The 27,323-nt window shown below is 46.9% G+C and overlaps 1 protein-coding gene across 1 annotated transcript; it reads right to left on the reverse strand.

Annotated features, from left to right (window-relative positions):
• Positions 1 to 2,827: 2,827 nt before the first annotated feature.
• On the reverse strand, positions 2,828 to 25,496 carry TGFBI (transforming growth factor beta induced). The gene is made up of 17 exons (XM_041397633.1): positions 25,340 to 25,496; positions 21,069 to 21,167; positions 13,810 to 13,874; positions 12,669 to 12,826; positions 11,558 to 11,722; positions 10,738 to 10,884; positions 9,906 to 10,047; positions 9,137 to 9,349; positions 8,858 to 8,995; positions 8,473 to 8,618; positions 8,173 to 8,309; positions 7,531 to 7,661; positions 5,448 to 5,572; positions 4,397 to 4,499; positions 4,119 to 4,198; positions 3,726 to 3,750; positions 2,828 to 3,559 (listed from the first exon to the last, which is right to left on the reverse strand). The coding sequence occupies exons 1-17, from the start codon at positions 25,447 to 25,449 to the stop codon at positions 3,504 to 3,506; spliced, it is 2,040 nt and encodes a 679-aa protein (XP_041253567.1). The 5' UTR covers positions 25,450 to 25,496; the 3' UTR covers positions 2,828 to 3,503.
• Between the last annotated feature and the right edge of the window lie 1,827 nt (positions 25,497 to 27,323).

The following is a 27,323-nucleotide window of genomic DNA, read 5'->3' on the forward strand; positions in this document are numbered from 1 at the left end:
AAAGCAGTTTGCTAGAAGAAAAGCACCTCTGGTTCATATCTCAAGATGTAAATGAGCAAAACCACAACATGAAGCTTTTCAAAACACAGGATTTTGCAGACAACATTTGCTTTTCCAGCCCTTCAGAGGCACCACCTTCTGTTCACTGCTCCAGCCCTGGAGAGCACTGGGGCTCCTCTGGCACAGGAGCGACCCACGAGCAGCAGCCTGGCCACGCTGGCATCATTTTGGGACAGAGAGCACACACTTAAAACTGTATTTTTCCTAAATGGACTTCTGCATGCATTTAATTACTTTGCTTAACTGGAACTGCTGCAAATGAAGGAATCATTATTCTAAAAAATAAACAAGGGCAGCTGCACATCCCTGCAAATTTTCATTTGAAAAACACTTTTGACTCTTAAGGAGGGGAAAGCAAAAGTTTCCTCCAGAAGACTCTTATTTGGTCTCCGTTTACTGCTTTTGCCCCAGTCCTGAAGGGAGTTCCCGTGGAGCACAGACGTGGTTCAAGGTCATGGTGACGTTCAACCACAGGCTGGGTTTCATGTGGAAATACTCTGACAACACAGAGACACCAAAAATCCCCTGGTGCAGTATGGCTCTGTGCTGAGCACCCCAGTGCTGTTTGTCACTGAAGGCCAATCCCAAATGCTGCTCACCCCAAGGCTGCCCCGACCCTCACTCAGCAGTTTCTGAAGGGGGCTTTGCTGCTCCCCTTCCCTGAGTGTTGTTATCTGAGGACTCCTGCAGCTCTGGGAGGGGACAGGAACCCAGGGGGGTTCCAGCTCCTCCATCACACCACAGCCCTTGGCTGGGACATCCCTCAGGCTCCCACACCCAGCTGGGCCCATGGGAGCTCTCTGCCCCTTGGCCCGCACTTCCCCAGGGAAGTTATGTTTTGCCTCAGCACCAGAAACTTCCTTCTTCCTTTCACTTCCACCTTTTATCATATTAAAAAAAATTAAAATATTTATTTAGAAAATGACAGATAAGTTTTTATTCCCATCATTTCAGCACCCCTCATTTCCCCATCTTTCAGCTGCTCTCCTGTTGCTTCATCCCTGGGCACCCCGTGAAGGCTGAAACATTAACATCTCGCTCCCCTTGGTGGAATTATTGGCAGCACTCACCCTCACATCACTGGATAAGGCACAGTGACAAATCCATGGGGAAAAATATCCCCAAAGTGTCAGTGAATGGAAGCAATGGATACAGTCCCTACTGATCAGCTCAGACAGCTCAGCCACTGATCAAATCCATCCGTGCATCCCTCCCCGAACACAGAGGGGTGAGATATCTGTTTGGAGCAGGGTTAAGCATTAAGAACTCCCAAGAGTTTCCACCATGAGCTGTAACCTGGATACACCAAAATCCTGTGGGAAGGCACCCTGTGATGGCTTCCCAGGTTGTAGGATCCCAGGGAAATGACAGAGCCAACACAACAGGGAGAGCACTGTGGGGGCTGCTGCTGGCACCCCACAGCAGCTCAGAGGACAGGACAGGCAGCAGGAGTGAGGCCAAAGGACCTGGGAGCACTGCCAAAGGACCAGGGAGCATAAGCAACAGGAGAGAGCAAAAAGGGAATTGGATTGAAAGGATAATGCACCTCTATCTACTGGAAACAGCCAGGACTCATAAACCTGGTGATCCCGCAAAAGCCTAGCCAAATACATACAAAAAGCACAAAGGAGACCATCACTCCATCACCACACATCCTAATAGCTGCCCAGGAACCATGGAGTGAAAAGCCAGGGCTGAACTTCCAGGAGATGAAAACTGTTGTCTCAGCAGATGGGACTGCTTTGTGTATTAAGCTCATCTAAGCAGTTTTCCCTGCTCCTGTCTACTCAAGTGGCTTCATTTTGCAATGAAACAATTAGTCACCAAGGCAGATGCCAAGAAGCTATAAACAAGGGGCACTCACCTAGATGAGGAGCAGACCTACTTTTCACCCTTCCAAGTTTTGAAGACTTTATATCTCTCAATCATGAAGCATCAAGGAAGAGAAAATAAAACAGAGCAGATTTGACATGGCTTTCCCTCTTTCTCAGGCTTTGGAAGGAACAGTAATTAGTTTGACAGGAAGAAGCTGAGCCTCCCCCAAAATCCAATCCCCTGATACAACCATTCTGCCTTGGGCTGCTGGGATCAGATGGCTGAAAATGTTCCTCCTCAGCCTGAAATACCAGGACTGTATCATGCCAAAAAAATAACAAAGAAAAATTAGGGGGGTGGGGCGAGGGGTAGTGAAGAAGAGAAATAAAAGAAGAGCTAAAAGAGGAGCTGGGTATTTTTCACACATTTGAGTTATGCAGATGACTCCGAGCATGTGGGATTTCAGTTTGGGCTTTTAATAGAAGGAGAACTATCAGGGTATTTCTCTTCCAGAGCAAGCAAAACAACCTGAGTCTTTTGTGTTCTGCCCTTGACACTCTCTTTCTCTTTTTTGCCTCCTGCTCCTGGGTTTCACCAAGGTAATAACTACCAGGGAGGGACTCTAAAGATGGGGAGTAAATGCTGTTGGCAGCACAGAAGGTGGCACTGAGCTCCAGCTGCCAGAAAAGTGGCTGGGAGGATGTGCATGGCTGCCCTGTGCTCCTTGGAGAGTGACAGTGACTGCTCATGAAAGCACCAGCAAAAAATGATGCCAGGCCAGGATCAGAGAGAGAAATGTTCTGCCCTTCCACTCAAGTAACTATTGGGCCTATCAATGTTGATCCAGCCAAATCTGATTCCCCTCCTTCCCCGTGCTCAGGTTTGATCACCTGGTGCCATCAGGGAATTCAAGCCCAGCAAAAACCCAACCAAGCACTGTCATCACTTTTCGTATTTATATTTTTGATTTTATTTTTAATTTTTATTAAAAAACAACCATTATTAAAAATGAATCATTTACTGGAAGGCTTCAGCCAGGGAGAACTCTCATTTCAAATCTCATAAACAAAATGCAGCACAGTTATAACCCATAGGCACAAAAAAAAGACCCCAGTAAAAAAAAAAAAAAAAAAGAATACTTCAAACCATAGCTTATAACTATGCAATTTTCTCAATGTCAATAGAGAGAATTTTGTTAAAAGCCTGCAGATCAGAATTTCATGGATGACTTTTACAATCCAAGGGAAGAAGGAAGGACATGCTTGTTTAAAAAATAAAAGGCCCTTGGATGTACCTATCAAGCCCAAAACATTGAAAGTTGGAGAATAATTTTATTTAAAAAAGAAACAAAACAAAAATTAAACAGAACAAACAAAAAACCTCAAAACATTTCATTGGTCTGGGAAGTCAAAACCAAACAAATTGGTCTGGGAACTCAAAACCAAATAAAAAATGGTCTTAAAATATATACATATATATGGCTTTTCATTTTTCTTATCCATTTCATTGCAAAGAAAAATAAATTTAAGGGTGGCATTTGGTTTTTGAAAAGGGTTCTGTCCTTCTCTTCAGCTGTCAGCTGGAGTGGATGGGATGGAGGCACTGACTTGTGGCTGCTCACGACAGGCTCAGAATCCCCCCGCGTTCTCCTTCATCCTCGCCAGTATCCGGGAGTACACAGGGGCTGCCAGGGAGAAGAGCAAAGCTGGGTGGGCAGACACAAAGCATCCCCCTGCCCCTCTCCCCTCAGTCATGCTACATCTTGCTTAGAGCAAGAGAACAGGAGAAACCTCTTTAAGGGATGGGAGGACACAATGGAAATTAGAGATGAGCTGGAGAAATTGTTTTACCTAGTCGAGGATTCCTCTGAGAAACCTGCATGGAAAGAAAGCACAGGGTTTGCATAAATGCAACACTCCAACAGCCATAAGAACAGTTTGTATGTCAATATAGTTATCCTTAGTCTCCAAAAGCTATGGATGGATGAGTCTTCATTATTGGAAGCTGATATATAATAGTACCATGCCAAGGTTACATTCACAGTGTGCTGCAAACTGAATCTTTGTGTTGCAAAATGTATTATTATTTCTTATATTATTAAATCATGCAAGACCAGAGGATGGATCATTCCATGAAACACATACACTCACTTTCCTTGGTAGTCAGCACGTGAATGTGACATGATCTTCCAATAATTATTACCAAAATGCAATTTCAGCAGTTCTGCAGTGTGAGGTTTTTACCTTGGATAATGCAGATGCCTGTTTGAAGATTTCTAATGCGGGATCTGCAGGCTCATCACCTCTTTCTTGTGGCCTTGAAGCTAAGGGTGGGACATGGAGAGCATTGAAATGCTTGTCAGAGCATGCAGGCTGCTTCCTTCCACTATTTTCTGCTGAAAATCCCACTACAGACTAATCTCTCCTCACCAAACTGAAGCAATTCCCCCGTGTCCCCAGTCCCTCCCAAAGCAGTTTTGCTGTGACAAGGTTGCTCTGGACATTTCTCACCATGGACCTACCCTGTGGCTGTAAGACAGAATTCACAGCATAAACGACACCATTTGTGGCCATGATATCACTTTCAGCAACAGGCTCCTTGTTGATATGTATTACGTTGTTCTTCTGTTCAGTAAAAGAAAATATAAAAATGTAAAATATGAGAATCTTCTGTCATTTCCAATGTTATTTAAAAAACCCTTCACTTTGCATTCATTCATTTACTGGATGGGAAGATGAGAATCTTCTGTAATTTCCAATGTTGTTTAAAAAAACCCTTCACTTTGCATTCATTCATTTACTGGATGGTTGAAGGCATTTTCATTCCTCTTGCCAATTAAGGAGAATATAAAGACAAATTATAGCCTGAGCAGTTTGTCCTGGAATGGCTGGCAGGCTTTGGACTTCCTCAGTGCAACTGGCTGGGAATGCTGTCCCATGGCAGCAGAGCACATCCACCAGCAGGATGGCTGTGGAGATGGGATCAGGAGAGGGCAGAGCAGGACTGGACATGGCAAGAGTCCAGGGTGCACGCTGGCCAATTCAGTGCACCTGGAAACACAGTCCCTTCCATTTTTGTCCTGTTTTCTTATGCACAGAGTGCATAGACTGCTTATTTTCTGAAATATTTTTTTCCTCAGTAGAGGATTCTACATTCTCTTATGTAGTGCAGAGTTTTTGAAATGAAATTATATATCTAAATAAACTCTGCTGTGCTAAGGGAGCCCATGCAGAGATCATTTTCATCACACAAAAAGATATGTTAGCTGAACAACCTTTTCATTTCATTTATTTATGTTTTTACCCCCATGACTCAGGGTTAAATTTATAGCAGCTCCTGGAAATCATTCACAACTGGTCTTCTGGGGAGAAAGCTGAAGCAAACCACATTTCATACTTCCAGCTTGTTGAATTGAACAACGGCAACAGTCCCTCCAGTGGAGCCCAGAAAACACGGGTGGGACCATGGATCCCACACCACCCCAAGGAGCACAGACGTGCCTTGGTTCATGCCCAGACAGCCAAGCACTGGGCAGCCCTGCTGACCCCAGAAGCCCATGTGAGGGGACTCACCATGCTGACTTCCAGTTTGTCCCCCTGCATGGATTTCAGCCTCACCAGGGCAGTGACCGCGCCGCTCACCAGGATCTCGTCAGCCACGTGGAACTTGAGGATATTGGCAAGCTCCTTGGCATTACCTGGGGGAAGAAAACCTTCACATCTGCAAACCAGCACCAGCACTTGCGTCCTATATTTCACATGCTGGAATGGAATTACTTGGAAAATGCATAATTTCCTGGAAGCATGAAGAAACAACGTAAAATTGAAAAAATAAACCAAACCAAAAAGCAGGCAAAAGGACCTGGTCAGGGTATTAAGGCCATTCCTGCCTGGACAGGTCAGGTTCCCAAATCCAGAAAGACACACCCACCTTGGTACCTACCAAGCCTGCCCCCCAGAAAGACACACCCAGTGTCCCACCTTGGTACCTACCAAGCCTGCCCTACACATGAATTCTCTCTTTCCTGGCTTCTCATCCCTCATTCTCTCAATGTGCCAAGTGAGAACCTGCTTCTCGGAATGAACCTGCTTCTCTTGCTGCTTTCACTTCCCAAGGAAGTCTGGGATGGGGTGGGAAAGACCCATGTGAAATAAGGAAGCAGATAGGGCATTCTGGTATTTTCAAATGTCACCAAGGCCAGTGTCACTTGGCAACAATCCTCACAGCTGGGTAGGAAGGGGACAAGTGCAGGAGAAGTGACACTAATGTGTCATGGATGATGCCCTGATACCACCCCAAGGAGTCTCTACTCATACAGCTGTGCTTTGAAGCAGATTTTAGGACGATAAGGTGCTTTCCCTGCACCATCTACTTTCCAGAAGAGGTGGTGACATGCACAGCTCAGGCCAGTAGCACTTCTTCATCTTCTCCTTCAGAGGACACATGGTCACTGACAAGCCCCACAGACAGACAGGGTCACTGACAAGCCCCACAGACAGACAGAGTCACTGACAAGCCCCACAGACAGCTAGTGCAAAGGTGGTCTCCATGCACAGAGCAGCTCCCTCAGCAAGGGGGACTTTTTCTTTCAATGCTTTCAAAGATTGTATGCAAGCTTTTTTCCATTATGGTTTTCCTTAGGGTGGCCACAGTTCACTCTGCACATCCTCGCCAGCACAATCCACTTCTTCATCAGAGGCATAAGCTAAACATTTGTGTGAGAAAAGAACATCTGAAGTGTCTGCATCTGGGAATCTTCATTCCTGCAGCCATTTGCAATGGCTGCAAAACACTTCTGAAATATTTATATGTTAAGCATAAGACTGGATTGATATTACTGGTTCCTCATCCCTGCACTTAAAAGGATAACCAGCTACCATGGGCAAATGCTTCCCAAATTATGATGTCAATGTTTGGCTGGGTTTTAATGACAAGAAGACATTACATTCAAATACCTGACATTGTTTCCAGCCACAACCAGTTCTCAACATGAACAAAATAAAAGATCATGCTGCTTATCCAGAAGGGAGTTATTAAACATTCCCGTGCTTTTTTCCACACCCAGCCTGCATGCCTTTGCTTTTCAGGATACTGGTCTTTGTCTGAGCTAGAATGTACATTGTTGGCTTCCCAGGATTAGACTGGACCTCCTGCTTTGTCCATGTACATGGAGAAGGAGAAACAGCCCCAGCCTTTTATTACTTAAATTTCATACAGCGTAACTTGAGGCTGTATGTGGACTGTGTCTTCTCTTTGCAAAATTTACTGCAGACACCCTGATCCTGTGTTGTCAAGAGTCACATTCTCATTTCTTTCATGCTTGAAAAAGGCAGGGGCCTCACTGGTTCTTTTAGAAATATCTGGGAGTTATCTCAATTAGACCACCACTGCAGCCAAATTAAAATCACAGTGAGTTTGTAACACACACTACAAACATGTCTTCCAAGAACACAGGCAGCATAAACCCCCCTTGTGGAATTCAGTGCCTCTCTGCATCCTCAGCTTCTGCTCACACAACTCCATTGGGTAGGAAGCTCATGCTTCCAACAGACAGAGCCAAGGAATGACATATAACAGAGAAATTTGGCCATTCCTCCTGGTATCACAGCAGTCACACACAGCAGCTCATCACTCAGATGTTCTGGAGATGCTCACCCAGCAGCTTGTTGAGCTCCCCCTGGGGCATGGCTTGGAAAGCTTCGTTTGTGGGGGCGAACACCGTGAAGGTTCCCGGCCTGTTCAGGTTCTCTGTCAGCCCTGCAGACTGGATTGCAGCCACCAAGGTACTGCAAAGCAAACATGCATCAAATGCTTTACTGCAAACCGCTCCACTGGTCAGCTGAGTGCTGGGCTCAAGAGAGAGCTGGGGAGTTACAACTGTGAAATCCTGCTGGGGTCCAGAAAATCAAATAGCCAAAATGGTGATTAGGGAGGAAATGAACCTGTGGGGTCCAACCAGAACACCTGAGAAGTGGCAAAGCAACCTGGGAGTGCTGACTCCATGGGGACTAGATGGTATGGGGAGTCAGAGAGGTCTGGCTGCAGTGGATCTGGTGGGCAGAGATGGCTTCAGAGCCAGATTCTTGTGGTATTAAGGAAACCACTTACTCTTGGCTCACAGTTGATCGAGGGTTATTTGAAGTTTCACCCCTCATAATTTAGAGACACCATGGTTTTGGATGATTTTTCTATGCTAAAAAAAGTATACATTTTCATGACTACGACCCATAATAAATAGGAACTGCTTTGGCAGCTCTTCTGATTATAACTGGCACTTGGGAAGAGCAGAAAGGTCACCTGAAGCGATGGTCTGCCTTGAGAACATCCATCACTGAGCCAGTCGGGGGAGTCAGCATTTTGTCCACACTAAAGAGGGTCCCAAACCTTCCCCTCTTGTCATGGGCAGCAATGCAGGCGTTCTCAATGCACAGGTTCTGCAAACACAATCGCAGAAAAGAAGGCTTCATTAGAATATGCTTCAAAAGAGAGATGTTGGTGCTTTCCACAGTGCTCACTTGCCCTTTTTACATGATAGCTGTAGCGTCAGAATGCTGAGCATCACCCAGCCCCGGGGAGCACAGCACAGGAAGGACTCACATTGCGGTACACAAAAACTCTCAGCTCCTTGTCCCCCAGAGTCTGCAGTTTCTGTCCATGATACAGATATTTAGAGGAGAGCTGGTCTTTAACAATGTGGTTCAGAAGCAAGTTTCTCATGTTGCTGTCAATAACAGGGAGTCCATCTGCAGCAGAAAGTGTGGAAAGAACCAGTGATTAATTTAAAATGGCTATTGAGACACTAAAAACCATTCAAATACAGAGCATTATCCACATCAGTTTTAAATTGTAAACCTGGATGCCACTGCCTCAAGGCCTTTGAGAGAGGATTTGCATACTTGTGCACTGAAATTTGGCTGAAAACTGTTTGAAGGAGATCTGTGGCCCAAACTGATGGAAGAAAGGGATTTAATCCCTGGTTTACCTTTGAACACATTATTCACTGGGGCAAGGAGGGTCACTTGCTCACTGCCAGTTAGATGAGAACTGAGCCCAGCTTGTCTGAAAAGGTCTGTAGACTTGGAAACTTCAGATTCTTGTGCCAACTCAAACACAGTCTTAGCTGAAAAGAAAAGCAACACATAGTAACCTTGCATTAAAGGTTATCCACTCATCATGGATATGCCCTCTAAATCCAGGATTTCCTTGGCAAAACAGACAAAAGACAGGCAGCTGAAAGAACACTGCAGAGAGGCACCGGTACCTGAGTCTGGGATCAGCAGCTCATTAACAAAATGTACAACGCCGTTGGTTGCCAGGACATCCTTGTTGGCAATGATGGGCCTCCCGTTGAGGGTCAGCTCTTCCCCACTGCAGCCCACGTCCAAGGTGGTTCCTTCCAGGGTCTCCATGGTCAGGCCAGCAATGATGGCCTCAGCACACATGGCTGACTTCAGGATGTGATGGTTCAGCAGGTCTGTGAGACAGAAGCATGCCTTACTGAGCTGCAAAAACCAGCTATGAAAGTATTGCAGCTTTCAGGGGTCCTGTTCCATGGCCAGGGTGTACTCCATAAAATGCAGTCATTTTAAATTGAGCTAATTTCAATTCCACAGCCTGTGAAATAGAAATGCCTAAAGAATCACTTTTATACACTTTTGCCAACTCCAAAAGGTTTCATATGCCTACTCGACTCACTTGTCAGGGGAAGTTACATTGATTAGATTTTACTTTTCTTGCATCTTGCTGGATCAGTAGAAATCACCACCTCAAAAAGTGATAAAGAAAACTCAGGAAAGGGACTGCTTCAACTCCCTCATCCATATCTGGATGCCACTCCTGCCATGTCTACACATCTCCAAGCAAAGGGAGCTGGGCTGTCCAGCTCAAAAAGATGGACTCTGTCACATCTGTTCACTGCAACTATTGTCAGAGCGTATCAAGGAGCTGTTGACTTGTCCTTGAGAAAAAAATTGAGAAGAACTGAAAAATACTCTTCAGTCTCTCAATGGCCTCAATAAACAGGCACTTACCCCGCAGGGCTTCTGGGTCTCCCAGGATCCTGTTCAGTGTTTCTCGTGGGATCTTCTCAAAGGCCTCGTTGGTCGGAGCCAGGAGTGTGTACTGGCCTTCACTTTCCAGCAAGCTGCTGAGGTCAGATGCAGCCACAGCAGTCTTCACAAAAATGAGGAGAGAGGGAAAAACACATTCAGCCAGAATACAAAGGTCAGAAACTTTGTCCAGGGACACACTAAGGGCCAGACTTATTAAGCTTTTATAATTTCAGAGGACTTAGAAAAAGTCCTGAATAGCTTCATTCAGCACTTTGGTCCATTTATAAATTTGATCCAGCACCATGGTTCTCTGGTGTTCCAGAAATTTGAGTACAAGAGTCCCTTTTTTTGGCAAGACTGAGAGCTAGTTCAAATACCCAGATATGCCTGGAAAGGCTCACAGTACTTCCAGTGAATAATTCAGATCAGAACCCACATCTGGCTAACTGCAAATCCCCTGTGCATTTTCCTTAATTTGGCAAATACCAAGGCAAATAAATCAGGACACATCAAATTGGAACAGTTAATATCTCCTAAGGCTAAGACTCCCCTACAAGAGTGAGGAGACAGATTTAGTCTCTGTTTTCTGAGCAGCCATAGAAGGGTGGCAATTATTTATTTAAAACCCTACTTGCACTGATAGCAAATGCTTCTATTCCTAAATCAAAAGGAGCTACATTGGTAGAAGGATTTCATCAGCAGCTCCAAGGTCACAGCCCAAGACAATGGCAAAGCTCTTCAGGACAATTCATTGGGGGTGGGCTGCCTGAGCATCTTTAAGGAGACCTGGAGCAGCCGTGTGTTGACTGACCCGAAGGGTTTCCAGGCTGTCCTCAGTCTCAATGATCTGCTGGATGGTGTTGGTGGTGGTGGCGATGACTTTGTCGATGACATGAACCACTCCGTTGGTGGCGTGGTGGTCAGCTTTCAACAGCCTGGCACAGTTCACAGTCACAATCTGTAGAAGGAAAGACCCATGGGGTGTTACATGCACTAAAACCAGAAGGTAAAGCAGCCTCTGCTGCTTTTCTATTTCTATTTCAAATGCTGTGTGCATTGAGTCAGCAAGAGCAGGAATTGTATTTCCTTAAATACCCACCAAAAGTGAGAATGTTCTATCAAGAATATTTGAAATATTTAAAGTTTAAAGAGCTTTGAAAATCATCAGTGGTTTTTTCTACCCTCAAGACTAAGAAAATAAGCCAGAACCAATACTTGGGCAAGAAGAATTACACAGCAGCATGGGCTGCAACAGCATTGAGGAAACCATCTGTTTAAAAATATCAATTTCAAACTCCTTCATAGTATGTATCTTAATTCAATAGCTGTCAGCCTAAGCATTAGAGAGTCCTGGAGGTCCCAGGACAGTGTAGGAGCTGGAAGGCAGCTGGAAAGCAAGCCTGCTGTGGGTAGGTTTAATATGAGGAAGAGCTTTACTGCAGGTGAGCATGCACTGAACAAGCTGCCCTGAGAGGGTGTGGGGCCTCCCTCACCGGAAACATCCAGAACCATGTGGACACAATCCTGTGCCATGTGCTCTGGGATGACCCTGCTTGAGCAGGGAGGTCAGGCCAGGTGTCCCACTGTGGTCCCTCCCAGCCTGAGCCAGCGTGGCTCTGTGAAGGCCTTACCCCGTTGGGATAGTGGTGGATCTGGATGGGCAGGTTCTGGTACATGGAGTTGAGTGTGGTGCCGTGTTTCAGGTCGTCTGTGAGGACCCGTTTGTCCACCATGTGGTAGCGGAGGGCATTGAGCAGCTCAATGTTAACGTTGCTCACTAAGGAGTCCAGAGTTTCCTGAAAATCAGAAAAATCAATTCTTCAGTACTGAGTGCAATTAGCATCTCTTAGAGAGTACCAGGAGGTCTGGCTGCTCCCAGGGTGCTCCCAAGGTGGGGGTGTGGGCATGAATATTAAGTGATTCATTCAGCCTCATGCCATTTGTGTAAATTAAGAGCTCAGCTTTCTCAAATCTTTATCTTTTGCCATACAAAAGCAGCCAAGAGCTCTGACACCCAGTCCTTGGCACACAAAGGGATGATTGCATCTCCAGAGTGGGATCGTTGCATTGAAATGAGCAGTAAGGCAAAAGGGCCACTGACAAATACACTAAAAGACCATTCGCAACAGCATCATCCCTGCAAGGGGCTCTGCTGGGGCATTTGGGGCAGAGGCTTGGCAGTGGAGAGATCTATAAATATCCCCCCTCCCTGCCCTGGTAGTGTTCTTGTTTACAGGGATGTTCAACTGGATGGGAGCAGCAGCAGCACAGCAGTGACCACTTCAGGAGTGAAAATATCACAAGACATGGAAAGAGAAAATCAAAATGAATGTAAAGAAATGTATATCTAATTGAGCATGGGACACAGTTATGTGGGAATTACTGAGGCTCCAGCTGGGACTGGCTATTTGTACAAATTAAGAACAACCAGAATGGTGATGTAAGGGTCAACAAGAAAACTGGTAAGAGATGGGAAGCTTCTTGCTGTAGGTTTCAGTTCAATCTCTAATGGCAACAGGCAGGGAAAACTGAATGAGGGGATTTCTACATCCACATCTCTCTGGTGAAGGGATGCTTCAGAAGCAAAGTCCTGGAGCTGATGGACCAGTGCAATGAAAACCATCCCGGAAATCCACAGTCCTTCCTCTATCAGTACTATCCCTATCCTGCCAGACCCCTGCAGAGCTGGATCTCCACTAGGGAAAATCAGAGGAAGAGGAGAAAGCAGAGGAATTATCTTACAGCAGACAAGGATGCCCAGGCCTCGTTACTGGGAGCAAAAATTGTAAAACTTCCAGGTCCTTCGATTTCTGGCCTTAGGTTGGAGCGGTCGGAGTAGAGCTGTGTGGTGGCAGACCCAACTACTCCCAGGGTTTCATAGATGTTGGAAAGTGGCAGAGCTGAAAGAAGAGAAGGTTAAGTTCCCAAAAACATCATTCCTCCTTCTGTCTGAATTAAAGCATAGCTGGTGAGAACTGGGAAATGAAGCACACCAGGGGATTGGTGTCTGTTCAATAATTAGATAATAAATAATCATAGCCTGACAGCTTCACCCTCAATTACAGCAGTGTAATCCAGGATCTACTGTATTCTTGCAAGTTTGAATGGACTTATTCTGCATTTATACAATTGTGATTTAGGCAAGCAAAGATACTGATTGCTTTCAGCCAATCCTGTTTGTATTCAGGCTTTTGGGATTTGGTGTTGGACACTGCTGGTCTCAGTGTCCACTGACCATGTGTACCAGCCCATGTGGTTAACTTGGACCCATTAGACTTTTGTGGAAGTTCTGAAAGCAAAAGCAGAATATGGCTTTCTTCAATTAACCCAGTTTATTCCCCCCCAATATCAACTGCATTTTCTCCTAAATAAAAGTTTGCTAACCCCATGCTTGCCAAAGTGTTCAAGGCCAGTTTGGATGGTGCTTGGAGTAACCTGGTCTAGTGGAAGAGGTCCCTGCCCATGGCAGGGGTTGGAACCAGATGATCTTTAAGGTTCATTCCAGTACAAACCACCCTATGAATCTATGAAAATAAAAATGAGCAGAGATTGGCAGAGCTGGCTATTACTCTGCCATTCCTCTGAACTGACTTTCCAATACAGATATATTACTTGCTGGAATAAGTAGTTCCCTATGGCCTTCCCATGCTCGATTAAGTTCAATTACATCCAAGGTTCTAAATTGTTTGGAACATTTAGCATGCTTTGGAGCTGATCTGACTCTTGGCTGGTGCTCCACCGAGTCCATTTTGGACTTGTTCATGGCAATATTGTGCAGAAATTGCAAAAAATCAAATCCACTTTGGGCAATTTTCTAACATTTCCCTTTACTAGGCAGCTGTATAATTTTAAGAAGTCTAAAAAATGTCAAACATGTTTTTACCAGCTGGGCAGCCTTTTTCTCCAGGAACTTTTTCATATCCAGGACAGCACTCGTAACTGATTACTCTGCAATAAGAGATGGATACAGCAGATTAACCAGCAGTGTCTCACAGCTTTTTCTCTATTTGACAACATTCTGGGTCCATCCATATTGGGGTTGTTTCCAAGCAGATTCTTCATTAGAAATACAGACTGCAACAAAAGACTGACCACACTTTTATCGCCTTCAGGGCTGCATGTTGCCAATTTCTCCACAGAACAAAAGCAGACACAATTTCTTTTCAAAAATACACTTTCCAGGAGACTTTATACAAACAGTGGATGGAAACTGATTCCACAGCCCCAACAAGACTGCCAGTGTTGGTTCATCTGGGCCCATTTCCCATGGGATTTGGGGATCTCCTCGGCTGACTGCTGCTGTCACATCTCATCACTGCTCAGGCAACACCCGCAGCTCCACCGTGGCTGTTTGACCAAACCAGCCAAGCATTTCCCTCTCATTTCACCCTGCTTCTGTCCACCACCAGAAATTATTTGCTAACTTATGGTAAAACCCACAAGACAGACCTGGAGGGAAAGGAGAACCCTGCTCTCAGATATGTGCATTGGCATAAGGACTTGGGAAAAGCCCTGCAAGGAGAAATTCCACCAGTGGTGGGATGCGCATCCACAGGCAGCCCGGGCAGTAGCACAGCACAGCTGTGTCCCTGTGAGCAGCCTCAGAGCAGCACTTCCTTCTGACTGGCAGCACTTTCCCCCTGTAAAACCAAGGGGGTCAGAGGCACCACCCTGGGCTGTCCTGACAATGTGCATACCCTAAATAAGCAAGAGCTGCCTGAAAACTGCATCCATCAGCTGCAGCTCAATGGGAAACAATCATCTGATTCTCAAAGGTGGCCATTTGAGGGAACATGGCTTGATATTAAGAGGGAAAAAAAAAAAAAAAAAAAAGAAAAAAGGAAAAGAGAAAAAAGATCAATCCAGAAGTTGCCTGCTTATTTTTCCCAGGGGATTCTTTCACCTCTTGCTCTATGCTTGGTGTGAAAGTAACAAGGCCACCTGATTGATGGGCTGAGAGAGCCAGGGAATAGGTGTTGCTCCCAATGACAAGCATTTCCTCTGTGCTCCTAGTTGAATTTGAGACAAGTAGGATGCTGTATTGCTGAGGGTCAGCACACTCACCCAAAGAGAGGAGAAAATCCTCCAGCTTCAGATATTTGTCATCATTTTAACAAACAGTAGAAATGCCTGGGGTTTAATAGGGAATTCTTCGAGGTAATTAAGAGCCAGAAAGTGAAACAAATACCTGCTTTTGTGTGACAGAAGCAAATAAATTCTGTGTCATGGTTTCCTAAGAGAATTACAAACCAAACCCAGACTGATTGTCTAGACATTATATATTCCATGTGGGAAAGAGTTTGCCTAAAGCAATCCCTTCCTTTGACTACTGGAGATCTTAACACCCTGCTGCTCTGCTTTCCCAGCCCCCCTGTCTCGTGTTCATTGGAAACACACACTTTCTTCCCCCACCACTTCCCTGCCCTACCTCCAATTTTTCTTTTTTTCACCCTAGAAACTTAATCCAGTCTAGACAGTTCCCTTGGTTCAGACCTGTAATCAAAGATGAAGAGCTGATTAAAGAGAAATCATTCCAAAGTGCTGACGAAGGCTTTAAAATCTTCACTTATAGATCAATTGGAGATTAATGAGCTGCTCCAAAGGAACAGGACGTGGATGCACACAGCCTGTGGCACACTGGCTCAGAGCTGCCCCTGGTGCCTGCCAGGAGGGGAGGGCACTGGGAAGGGTCAGATACCTGGTCAAATGTCCCTGCCCATGGCAGGGGGATGGAACTGGATGGTGCTTAAAGCCCCTTCCCAGCCAAACCATTCTGTGATTCTGTGACTGCACCTCCTGCTTTTCACTGCATTTGTGGGCATCTCCAGCAGCAAGGGAAGCTCATGGCAAGAAGCACCAGGGCAGAAACAGGGCCAGCTCCACTTGGGCAGGGACTCCCTCAAGTCCCCTGTCTCACTCTCGCACTGAAGGTGGCCTCCAGCATCACCTAGAGTTCTGGCACATCACCATCCCGAGCTCTGGCAAACTGCTGCAAAGGCCAGAGGAACACAGAGAACACCGAGGTGCTCAGCCAAGGGCTGGCACCAACAAGGAGCCAGAGATGAGGGTTATAAAACATAGCTTCACAGCTTCAGCTTCAGGCATTTGGCCTCCCATGGCTGGTGGACCTGTGGAAACAGAAGCCTACCCAAAGGCACCATTGAAGGAGTTGCTCAGAAGTGGGCCCAAGGCATGTCCCCAGCTGGTCCTGCAGCCACCTCCAGCCCTCAGAGAGGAGCAGCAGAGCCGTGGCTGAAGGATGCTCTGCATCTCAGTGCTGCCTTCCCCCACATCCATGGGGCAGGGAGGCTGCTCTGGGCTCGTCCTGCTCCAGCTGGCTGAGAGCCACATTCTGCTGCCCAGGGAGGAGAACTTCCCCTGAGCACCTCCCAGACACTCTCCACACCGTGGGCTCTGCACAGAAGCCTTTGGAACTGCCCAGTCCATCCCTGTTTCTGGGCCTGCTCCTGGCCCAGCCCCTGCACCGGGACACGGCGGATGCTGTGGGTGAGGGTAGCACTGCCCTCACACAAAGAGCATTTGTCATCCACTCTGCAACGCCTCAACCACAGTTTCCTGACCTCCTCAATGAGTAATTTCAAGTCAAATCTATAGTTTTTTTGCCTCTGGTTTTGAAACACTATTTCTTTAATGTGTATTTGTGTCTGCCTGTAGAAGCAAGCTCCTTTAGTTTAGGCTTTTATTAGTCATTGTTCCACTGCTGTTGCATTCTTAGGAGCTGAAATTAAATTTAAAGTGCATTTTTCAAGGTAATAAAAATAAGCTTAGGCATATATTAGTGGAAAAAATCCATTTGTAATAATTTCCTGTAATAAAGCCCATATGTTTTGTTTTTGTAAAATAAGGGCCAATAGTTTTTTTCTAAACTGAGGAAAGTACAACACACATGAAAAAAAGGAAAGTTAATTTAAAAGGGAAAAAAAAAGGAATCCATTAATGGGTTATTCCTCAAAAAATAATCTAAACTAAAATTTATGAGTTGTCTTCATTCCCAAGACAAAACCATGTGTGGGGATGTGTTCCATTGCAACCCCAGTTCTGGAAGAATGAGTCCAGTGCACAAGGGAAGGAGAAAAATATAAAATACACAGGCAAAATAATGAAAATATACTCTGAATGGACTACTTCTTTAACTTTGGAATAACCAACAGTGGAAAGTTACCTAATTACCAAAACACTTTTGTCTCAGGGCTCCTTGAAATCAAAGCAGTGTCAGACTTCTTGCCAACTATCTTATCTCATTTCATCAGCAAAGATAAAAACTCTACATAAATCCTCTACCTAATTTCTCCACAACTGTGTGAGCCAATACTGTGTGAGCAGAGAAAAACAAATTAAAAAAAAAAAAAAGGCAGATAAAGAGAGATAAAGAGGTAGAAGTCTTCTTCTAATGCATGAATTAAAATTTCCATTGTGCACAAACAGCCTCACTGGAGTTACACCACCTCTGTGGGCCAGAAAATGCCTCCCAAGCATCAAATCCAGAAAGCCCCCAGTCTCCCCAGAGAGGTGTAAGTCCTTTGTTTGTGCCAGCAGCCACGGAGGAGCTCAGCACAGCACCTGCTGCTCCCCAGGTGCCTGTGCAGCACCCAAAGGTGAGGCACGCTGAGCCAAGGCTGCAGCCCAAGCACAGCTGTGGTTCTCAGGCTGGCTTTCCTTGCTGCTCCAGTCACTCCAAGCCTCCTGATGCAGGATGTGACCCTTCCACAAGGAGTGAAGTTATGCTGCAGGTGTGCAGCAACTGTTCTGCCTTCCTTGCTGAGGGGTGAATTTCTCTGCTCACAGCCAGCTCTGCAGGAGCTCGGCTTCGCTCCTCAGCAGTTCCTGCTCCCTCACTGACCTCCCTCCCAGTACCTGTTTGAAAAGGTGCTCCGAGCAGGAAAGGGAAAGAAACCAAAGCAGTCAAACCTATTGTCCTAGAGCCAGGCATTTTCACCTGCAACACACATACAGCTTCTGGCACCAGTGACATTTTAAGCAAATACAGAGGAAAACAGCCCAGTCAAGAGTGAAGTAGATGAGATGGCTCAAGTGTCTCCTCCCCAGGACTGCTGTTCTCAGGTGGGAAAAACCTTTCAGGAGGAGGAGAAAATGACCATGCTTATGCAGCTCCACCATTCCCCCAGGGCTGATGGGGGATCCCCCTGCATGTGAGAGGAGCACCCACACAGCTTTAGGGGGAACAGCTGACTACAGATCCCAAGCAAAGGCTGGATCCAGCCAGTTATGATAAATGTGCCAAATCCTGATTTTTTCCTAGGATTTAAGAGTATTCTCGAAAACTCTCAAGGACCAGCTCAGTCCAACAGGAGGGGCCAGTTTGGAGTTCATGCTGAGCACCATCAGCTGTGCCCACCTGATCTCCTGGGCTCTGACACCTGAGCGCAGCATCGGACTCCTGACACTGCTGTAGGAATTTGACTGCTACAGCATAATGCATCCTGTCCTTTATAGCCCAAATGACTCCTGATTGCTTCCATATGCCAGGCACACCACGTCCAGTGGGAGCCATCACAAGCAAACATTTGTAATCAGAGCTGTCCCATGGTCCCCTGGAAAATCTGAGTCAAGGCACGTGTCCTTTGTTCTGCACCAGCACTGCTAAAGGAGAAAGCAGGGCCCAGGCTCAGGAATGACTGGGAGAAGACAATAACACCCATTGTGGAGATGATGTAAAGCAAAGAATAGTGAGCAAATTCTGTGGATAATGGAAAGATTACCAAAACCTTTCAGGAGGAGGAGAAAATGACCATGCTTATGCAGCTCCACCATTCCCCCAGGGCTGATGGGGGATCCCCCTGCATGTGAGAGGAGCACCCACACAGCTTTAGGGGGAACAGCTGACTACAGATCCCAAGCAAAGGCTGGATCCAGCCACTTATGATAAATTTGCCAAATCCTGTTTTTTTCCTAGGATTTAAGAGTATTCTTGAAACCTCTCAAAGCTGGTTCCAAAGGACCAGCTCAGTCCAACAGGAGGGGCCAGTTTGGAGTTCATGCTGAGCACCATCAGCTGTGCCCACCTGATCTCCTGGGCTCTGACACCTGAGCGCAGCATCGGACTCCTGACACTGCTGTAGGAATTTGACTGCTACAGCATAATGCATCCTGTCCTTTATAGCCCAAATGACTCCTGATTGCTTCCATATGCCAGGCACACCACGTCCAGTGGGAGCCATCACAAGCAAACATTTGTAATCAGAGCTGTCCCATGGTCCCCTGGAAAATCTGAGTCAAGGCACGTGTCCTTTGTTCTGCACCAGCACTGCTAAAGGAGAAAGCAGGGCCCAGGCTCAGGAATGACTGGGAGAAGACAATAACACCCATTGTGGAGATGATGTAAAGCAAAGAATAGTGAGCAAATTCTGTGGATAATGGAAAGATTACCTCATAGGTTAACAGGCAGGTTAATGGTCTGTGTGCTTTTCTCTCAGTGATGCATCACTGGGTGAGACACTTGGGTAAAAGCAGAGAAAATGAGGTAGCAGAGTTCACCCCAAATGAAAGAGTTCTCCTCAAATGAAATAATGAAATACTGCCAGATCCCAGTTATTCCACCTCCTCCTCGAGATAAGTGCATGAGTTTGTCTGTGCCAAATACAGCTGCACACTTGGTTTATGTAAGGTTAGTTTCTCACTTGCTTCAGAGCTAAAGAAATCCATGGCTGGATGCTTTGCCTTTCAGTGACCAGAGCAGCAAAACCCTCCCACATCCACAGCTGAGTAGTGTTTTCTTTGGAGACATAGTGAGCTACTCTGTTATCAGGAAAGGCAACGATGAGACCATATTGCTGTGCCATAACCTTGTCCTTTTCATGTCAAGAAGCGCCATTATTCAGCCAAGATGACAGCCTGAACTCTAATCATCCAAGCTAAGCCTGCCCAAAATTTTGTTTGCATAATTGAGGGCAGGGGATCTGGTTGCTTGTTTTTACAATATTGCTTCTCCTTTTCTTTTTCCCTGAAAAGACAACTGGACATAAGGAAAACAATGGTACATGCACGCTACATGTTACAGCCAGCAATACATCCGCCTAAAGTACAGAATTTTCCTCCTTGGGGCAAATTCATGTGAAGTACAATGAAAGGCCAAAAGCTGTGCACAGCCATGACTCCTGGTTTGCTTCCTTCCTCCCCACACCAACAGCACACATGAATCCTGACAGCCAGGTGTCACAGCTAAACCAGTGATGGCAACCCAAATCTCCAGGGAAGAACAGCATGTTGCTGTAGATTTAATTACAATTTACACCGAGCCATAAGGGAAATGAATGAGATGATTTTCTTCTCTCTGTTCTTGACCCTGCAGATCCAGGATGAGACCTGACCCAGAGCTCTGATCCCACAGCTCAGGGAATCTTTGCACTGATCCTGGGTGTTGGGATGGCCCATGCTGTGGGCCAGCAAGGGAGTCCAAAAGCCCAGCCTGGACTACAGCAAGGAAAAAGATTCTCTGCTCCTGCTCTACTGCCTGGCAGATAGTCAAGCATGCATAGCCTTAATTATCTGCTGACTGCATCTTTCAAAAGAATGTCCCGAGGCTGCTCACACAGATTCTTCATGCAACAGCTACTTGAATATTATTGTTTGCAATGTTAGACGTGGAATTGGCCTGCAAGTCTGATTAACTTTCCTGGTGGAGTCAGAGAGTGTTGGCTAAAGCTGACACCTCTTTGCTTTTATTTGTTTTCCCTTCCAAAGCAAACAGATGGAGATGAATTTTACATTCTCTCCAATATCCATCAGCTCTGGGCTGCCTTTTTTCCCCCTTTTTTATTTCTCAAATCTAGACAGCATTGAGCCGATCATGGAGACAGTACTAGAAAACATCTGGCCCACACTTCATTACAGCACAGAGAGCTATAGAAGTATATATAGAAATGCAATTAGAATAAACCATCAGGCTTTATGTTTACATGGCACTTTTCATTCTTAACATCAGAGTGTTTTAGAAAAACAAATATTTCTCAGGGGGTAAAAAGCTAAAACGATTTTTAACACAGACACACGAGACACACACACCGTGGGCTGTGACATCCCACATCTGCTGCCTGCTTCTGCCCCGCAGCACCCCCCTCCACAACGGGGTCTTTGGGGACACCCTTGCACTCAGGGACTTACGTGGACTTCCCACAGATCTTCCTCTGGTACCACTGCTTGCAGTTGGTGAAATATTTCCTGTTGGTGCCGATCAGCTTCTGCACGGCGCACACGTTGGGGCTGCAGGGAACAGAGCACAAGAGGGTCCTGTAAGCCTCCCTCCTGCCAATGCTGACCCCCAGCACAGAGAGAGACCCCTCCTGACAGTGCCTGAAAAGCCCCACTGGGATGGCAAGGGAGGAAACCTTGAGAGCTGCAAGTCAACTTGCTCAATTCAGGCCTACAGTGATTATCGTGAAGTGGAGGAAGCAGTGAAAGAGATCTTTCTTGACTCTGCCAGAGCATCTCTTTCTTCACTGAGTACAAATTCTTGACTTTTTTCCATGTTCCACCGCTCACCAAAATATAAAGAAATCAAGTCAAAATCCTTTGGTCAGAATTTCCATAGTGAACGGCTACTTCAAAACTCAGCTAAAACCCGGGAAATTATGCAATAATACAAATCATTGCAAAAGAAACCATTATTTTATTGTGTAGGACATATAAAAAATAAAACAGATATTTATCAGTCTACGACTTGCACCAAACCCAAAACTTTGGCTATATGATAGACTCAGCAAATTCTGGACATGAGGGGAAAAGGACCTGAATGAGGAGAAAAGGAGCAGTGGCACTGCCCTCCCCTGTTTCAACACACCAGATGCGACAGCACAGATCAAGAGGGGCTGTACCAGCTCATAATGTAGCAAGAGCTCCTGCTCAGCCAAAAAACCTTGTGGTTGGTGTTCCATGTATGAGTAACCCTGCTGAGAGCTGACTGCAGCCCTGCAGCTTTCTAAGAAGTGGTATGACCATGAGCAGAGATGTGGTCAAGCTGGAGCTGGGAGTTTCTTTGCTGCTGGTTTGGCCAGCACAGCACTTCCCTGCTCTGTCTGGCTCACCAGCTCTGTGGTTTGTGGCCAGCAGCCCTGGCCACGTGTGTAGGCAAAACATGGTCAGCACAAAAGATATGATTTATGGATCTGGGTTGCAAGGCCATCAACTGCCTCTGGGCTTGACCAGAGGTGCAGCAAATGCTCAAGCAAGCTGAGGATGCTTAGCCCAGCTGAGGCTTTATTCCCACCATCACCACCATGTCCCAGTTGCAGCAGCATCACTAAAAGTATGCACAGTATTGGCTGCCAAGCAGATGAAGGGAAAACAGATAATTAAGCAAAACACATAAATCATCACTTCAGCCTGTCAGAAATGCTCTGTGCTGTCCAAGGTGGATTTTTCATTTGCACAAACGAAACTCCAGATGGGGTCTGGAGATACTCCTGTGAAGGTCTTGTTGCTGTGCTCAGGAGAACAGGCAGCAGCCTGTGTCCCGCTGTGTCTGACCGAGGCTCTGCCCGCTTGCCCCCCAAAAGGAACAAAAGCAGAGATTGCAGCCCAACCACCAAGTCCTCCTGTGGCCGTGCTCGCTTTTCAGCAGCATCCCAGAGCGGGCCAGCCTGCCATCATTAGCATGAATTAACCTGAGGGTCTCCCATAGCTGGCTGACTCCAGTGCCAGCCTCGGCGGGAGCCTGGCTTGCCTTCAATGAGCCTTTGTTGTGCGGCTGCTGCAGGGCCTGGGGAGGCAGCATCCGACCCTGCGTGTCCCAGGCACCTTCATCCTGCCCCAGGGGAAAGAGAGGACCCGCGGGACCCGGGGAGACTCAGCTCATCGCTTCCCTTATTGCTGCCACATCCAGTAATGGTAGCTTGTTTCTTCATGAAAGGATTTCATTCAGTTTCTGTATATAAGGCGGGGAACAAGGAGCAAAAACCTACTGAAAAAAAGTTAGAAATCACAAAACCAAACTTTCAGCTGGTGCAAACTGGCCCAGACTCAGCAACTTCCAAGCCAAATCATCACTTAGAGAGACGTCTGTGCTCTCTGACTCAGCCCACCTTGGCCACCCGGCCCTGCCGTGCCGAAATATGGTTCCAATTACATCGAAATTCCAAACCTTGCCTCGATTTTAGCATCTGGCTGACGGCAGTGGACAATCCCTCTAATATTCATCTTGACAAGCCTGGCTACTGAAGGACTTGTTTGATCACTTCCCCCACATCCCCAGGAGCAGCCTGCCAAGAAAACCCTTGTGCCTCCAGGACAGTACTTAACTGCCTTGCTCCCTCCTCCCTGCCCGGGACTGCAGCTCTGTGGGGCTGCTCCTCCCTCCCTGACTTATGGGGGAAAACATCTTTCCAGTTTTTCCTCAGTGTGGAAAAACCCCCACTCAGGGCTGTGTTATCAATGATTCCCGCAGGCACGCTGTAGTAGCGGCTCCCTGCATTGCATGTTCTGGTTCCTTGCCCAGTCTGGCTTAAAATGAATTTGTCAACACTCTTCCCTCTCCTCGTTGGAGTTCATCACCTCTGCCATGCCGTTCCCAGCCAGCCGCGCTGACTCCAGGATAAAACTGCCTATTGTTCCCCTTCAGCCAAAGCCTTTTGCTTGGCAGCAGCAGCTGGGAGCTGCTGGGACAGGGGCTGCCCTTGGGAAGAGGCTGAGAAAGGCAGGAGTTAATGCACAGCCCCAGATACCTGCAATGGCTGTGGCCATGGAGCTCCCCAGCATCGCGTTGTGCCCACAAAGCTGGCTGGGTTTGGGAAGAGCACTCCTACATTTTCATCTTCAAATGTTAACGTTCCTTATGCACTTTTGAGCTCCTCTCACTGACTTGAGCTGGTTCATTTTAAAAAAAGTTAATTAAGACGTACAAGTTTTGCTGTAGAGCCAAGCTCTGCCTCCCAACTCGCTCTCGGCTCAATAGGGGCATTGATGGTGTGGGGGATGCTCACAGCAAAGGGTGGCAGTCCTGGTTGCACATCCCTCTGGAGCTGGCTCCTGCAAAGCAACACAACACAACCCACATCCAGGAGGTTTTTGGCCGGTTTTGTGCTGCTGTATCTCTTTGGCACATCATTAATCAACGCTCAAAATTGCGTGTATGTTCAAAAGTTAGCTTGGTAAAAATCACTCTCTCCATCACAATGGGAGCAGTGAACAAAGAACCGTGCTCAGCTACACTGGGTTTATCTCAACCCAGATGGAAGTTCTGGCATTCCAGTTCCTTGTGTCTCCCAAAGATCTCAGGCACCAGAGTGAACCAGAGTCACATCTTACCCAGTGCCTCTGGGAATTGCGCAGGGAGTAATGTAACAAGCTTCTCTCTGCAGAGCTGAGTGCACTGCTTTACACCAGGACTGCCCTAACTTATTCAGCCTGAGCAAACTTCAGGGCTATCAGCAGAACTATTTACTTAGTTTCACATGACACAGAGATGGTGAACAAGATTCACTGTATTTCTGCATAAATCACTGCAATTCTGGCATTATTGACCTATTACAAATAAATATCAGCTCAGAATTTGCCTGTTGGATTGTGTCCCTGGTCAGGCATACAAACAGCACATCCCTTGTCATAAATCCTGACCTAGATCCCTGCCAGAGAATGTATCAAATTGCAATATTTAAATCTTGGGAGTTTTTAAATTTAAAACATTTCATGACCCTGCTTCCAGCAACACACTTAAACAGAAGCTTCAACTCAATCTCTGTCACCATCCCGAGAGATGGAAGCCAGCTGAAAGCTCTTTCATCCTTTCACCATTCCTAATTCTTAATAAACTTTAAAAACAGTGGGAACAACTATTAACATTGGGTTAGTTTTCTGCCTATTAATGAAGACACAAAGTACTAATTCTATAATAGACTGTGTATCAAGCAAGAGAGGTCTACATGCATTTTTCCACAGGCCTTATCTTGTAAGGTTTATGAGTAAATTAGTGATTATTCTTGTTAAGAAAACTTCCAAGACTAGCTGATGTTTTCAGTGAAAGAGTAAGTTGGTGCTGAGTCCCCAGAGACATTGAAGGTTTTTTTCTTACAAATTCTTACAAACGAGAACTCTTTCCACAAAATCTTTAATGGCTCAAAATCTAGGGATTTTTATCCCCTTTTTCCTTAACAGGGATAAACTGATAAAGAAGCATTGGAGGGTCTGAACTGACATCTGCAATACTAAGTTTCGTGGTGGAAAGGGGGAAAAGTTACCGAAAAAGAAAAAAAAAAAGGTTACCAGGGCTTGAAAGAGAAGGAAATGAAAGCAGCGGTTACCGAGAGAGCTCCGCACGGTGCCCGCACAAAGAGCCCGAGGGCCGGGCGAGCCCGCTCCGGGCGCATCCCCGCGGGACCCGGCCAAGCGGAGGGGGTAAAAGGGTTTAAAAGAGCTTTTCCCCCCTCCCTGCCTCCCCTTACCCGTGCTGCCGGCCGCGGAGCCGGCTGTGCTGCAGGACCTGCTGGTACGGGGACTTGGCGGCGGCGGCGAGCCCGAGCGCCAGCAGCAGCAGCGGCAGCGGGCGCGCCATGGCCGGGCACGGCACGGCACGGACCGGCACGGCACGGACCGGCACGGGATGGGACGGGACGGGACGGGCCGGCAGCAGCGAGCCCGTTAAATGCGGCGGCGGAGCGGGGGCGGGAGCGGCCCCGCGGGGGGAGCGGAGCCGCCCGGCCCGGCCCGGCCCGGCGGGAGGGGAGGGGAGAGGGGCCGCCCCCCGCCAAGGGCATCCCTCCGTCCCTCCGTCCGCCCACCCGGCCTTCCATCCCTCCGGCTTCCCGCGGACACCCGCCCTTCCATCCCGCCGGCTTCCCGCACTTCGCTCCGTCCGTGCTCCGCAGACCCGCCGCGGTGCGGGGGAAGCAGACAGGGATGTTTTCTATCCCCCTTCCCAGAGCAGCGTTTCATCTTCAATTACTTCTTCACCCGGACTTTTCCCTCCATCCTGCCCGCAGTCGGGACTCAGAGCGGTGTGTGCACTGCCACACTCCCGGTGTCCCACCCGCTCCAACCCCTTATTTATTATAAAATAATAAATATAATGTTAATATATAAACCCCTCCGTGATGCCCTCGCCCGGGGGCTCTCCTGCTTTCAGCCCAGCCCTGCCCACGCCGCGGAATGTCACCCGCGCTGCCTCCCCAGGTCCCCTCAGTGCCTCCTGGTGTCGCCCCTCTCTCAGCCGCTTCCAGCACTGGCAGGGGTCACCCTTGGCAAGAGGTTTCTTTTTGCTTTTATACCAAACCAAATGAAAGCCAGAGGTCTTAGGCTGAGAAAGTTGGGGGTGTTCAGTCTGGAGAAGAGAAGCTTCAGGGAGATCTTAGAGACTCTAACAGTACCTAAACGGGGCTTACAAAAGGAAAGAGAGCGACTTTTTATATGGGTAGTAGTGTTAGGACAAAGGAGAATGGTTTTAAACTAAAAGGGGAGAGGTTTAGATTTGATATTAAGAAGAAATTCTCTGAGGTTGCCCAGAGAAGCTGTGGCTGCCCTATCCCTGGAAGTGTCCAGGGCCAGGCTGGATGGGGCTTGGAGCAACCTGGGATAGTGGAAGGCATCCCTGTCCATGGCAGGAGGTTGGAACAAGATGAGCTTGTAAGTTCCTTCCAAACCAAAATTTTGTGTGATTCTATGATTCACTGCAGCATCCCAGTGTTTGTAAAGGATTTGCTCTGATTGGACTGACATCAAAGTCAAAGGATTCTTTCCTCCCGAAATCTGCCTGGGTAGCAAAAAGGTCCTGTGGGGCCACTTGCCCTAAGGGGCAGATCTGTGCAAAATCCTCCTGTGGCTTTGCAGACTGGGCAGTGGCCAGCAAGGGCAGCTGCTCAGCAAAGGATGGGAATTGAAACGTGTCCAGTGAGCAGCTGCTGAGCCAAAGAGAAAAAGTCTTTAGCAATATCAAACACTTTAAATTTACAAAGTATTTTTCCCCCACAGTAAATAAATCTGATCTGCATAAAGCCTATTAATGCTTATTGGAAAAAAATCATTAACCATTCCTCAGTCAGGTTTCCTCTCCCCAGGGAGTGTCTCATTACTTCTTCCACCCCCCACAGTAAATAAACCTGATCTGCATAAAGCCTATTAATGCCTAGTGGAAAAATATCATTAAACCATTCCTCAGTCAGGTTTCCTCTCCCCAGGGAGTGTCTCATTACTTCTTCCATCTAAGTAGGTAAATAATGAAAGCTTACCTGCAAAGGCTCATGACTCCAGCATAAAAGATAAGAAACAGAGGTATCAGGTCTTTCTGAGGAACAGGTGATGTTTTAAACCCTCTTGAGCATTGCCTGAGAACCTCAGCCACACCTCTATAAAATGGAGGTAATTTTATGAGCTTCCAGTTCTCTGTTTAAAAGAGAGGAGTGATCTATGCTCTGCCCAGAAAGGGGTGACTTG

Source organism: Onychostruthus taczanowskii, unplaced genomic scaffold (assembly GCF_017590055.1).
Source record: "Onychostruthus taczanowskii isolate IOZ18803 unplaced genomic scaffold, ASM1759005v1 scaffold14, whole genome shotgun sequence".
NCBI classification, from domain to species: domain Eukaryota; kingdom Metazoa; phylum Chordata; class Aves; order Passeriformes; family Passeridae; genus Onychostruthus; species Onychostruthus taczanowskii.

Bases quoted from the DNA above. Each gene is read 5' to 3' on its own strand.
- TGFBI (XM_041397633.1), bottom strand. From the start codon at position 25,449: ATGGCGCGCCCGCTGCCGCTGCTGCTGCTGGCGCTCGGGCTCGCCGCC. The intron at 8,619-8,857 runs GTAAACCAGGGA...TTTCTGCTGCAG, and splicing joins AGTGAATAATGTGTTCAAAG to ATGGACTCCCTGTTATTGAC. The intron at 7,662-8,172 runs GTGACCTTTCTG...TTTGCTTTGCAG, and splicing joins AAGGCAGACCATCGCTTCAG to TACCTTGGTGGCTGCAATCC.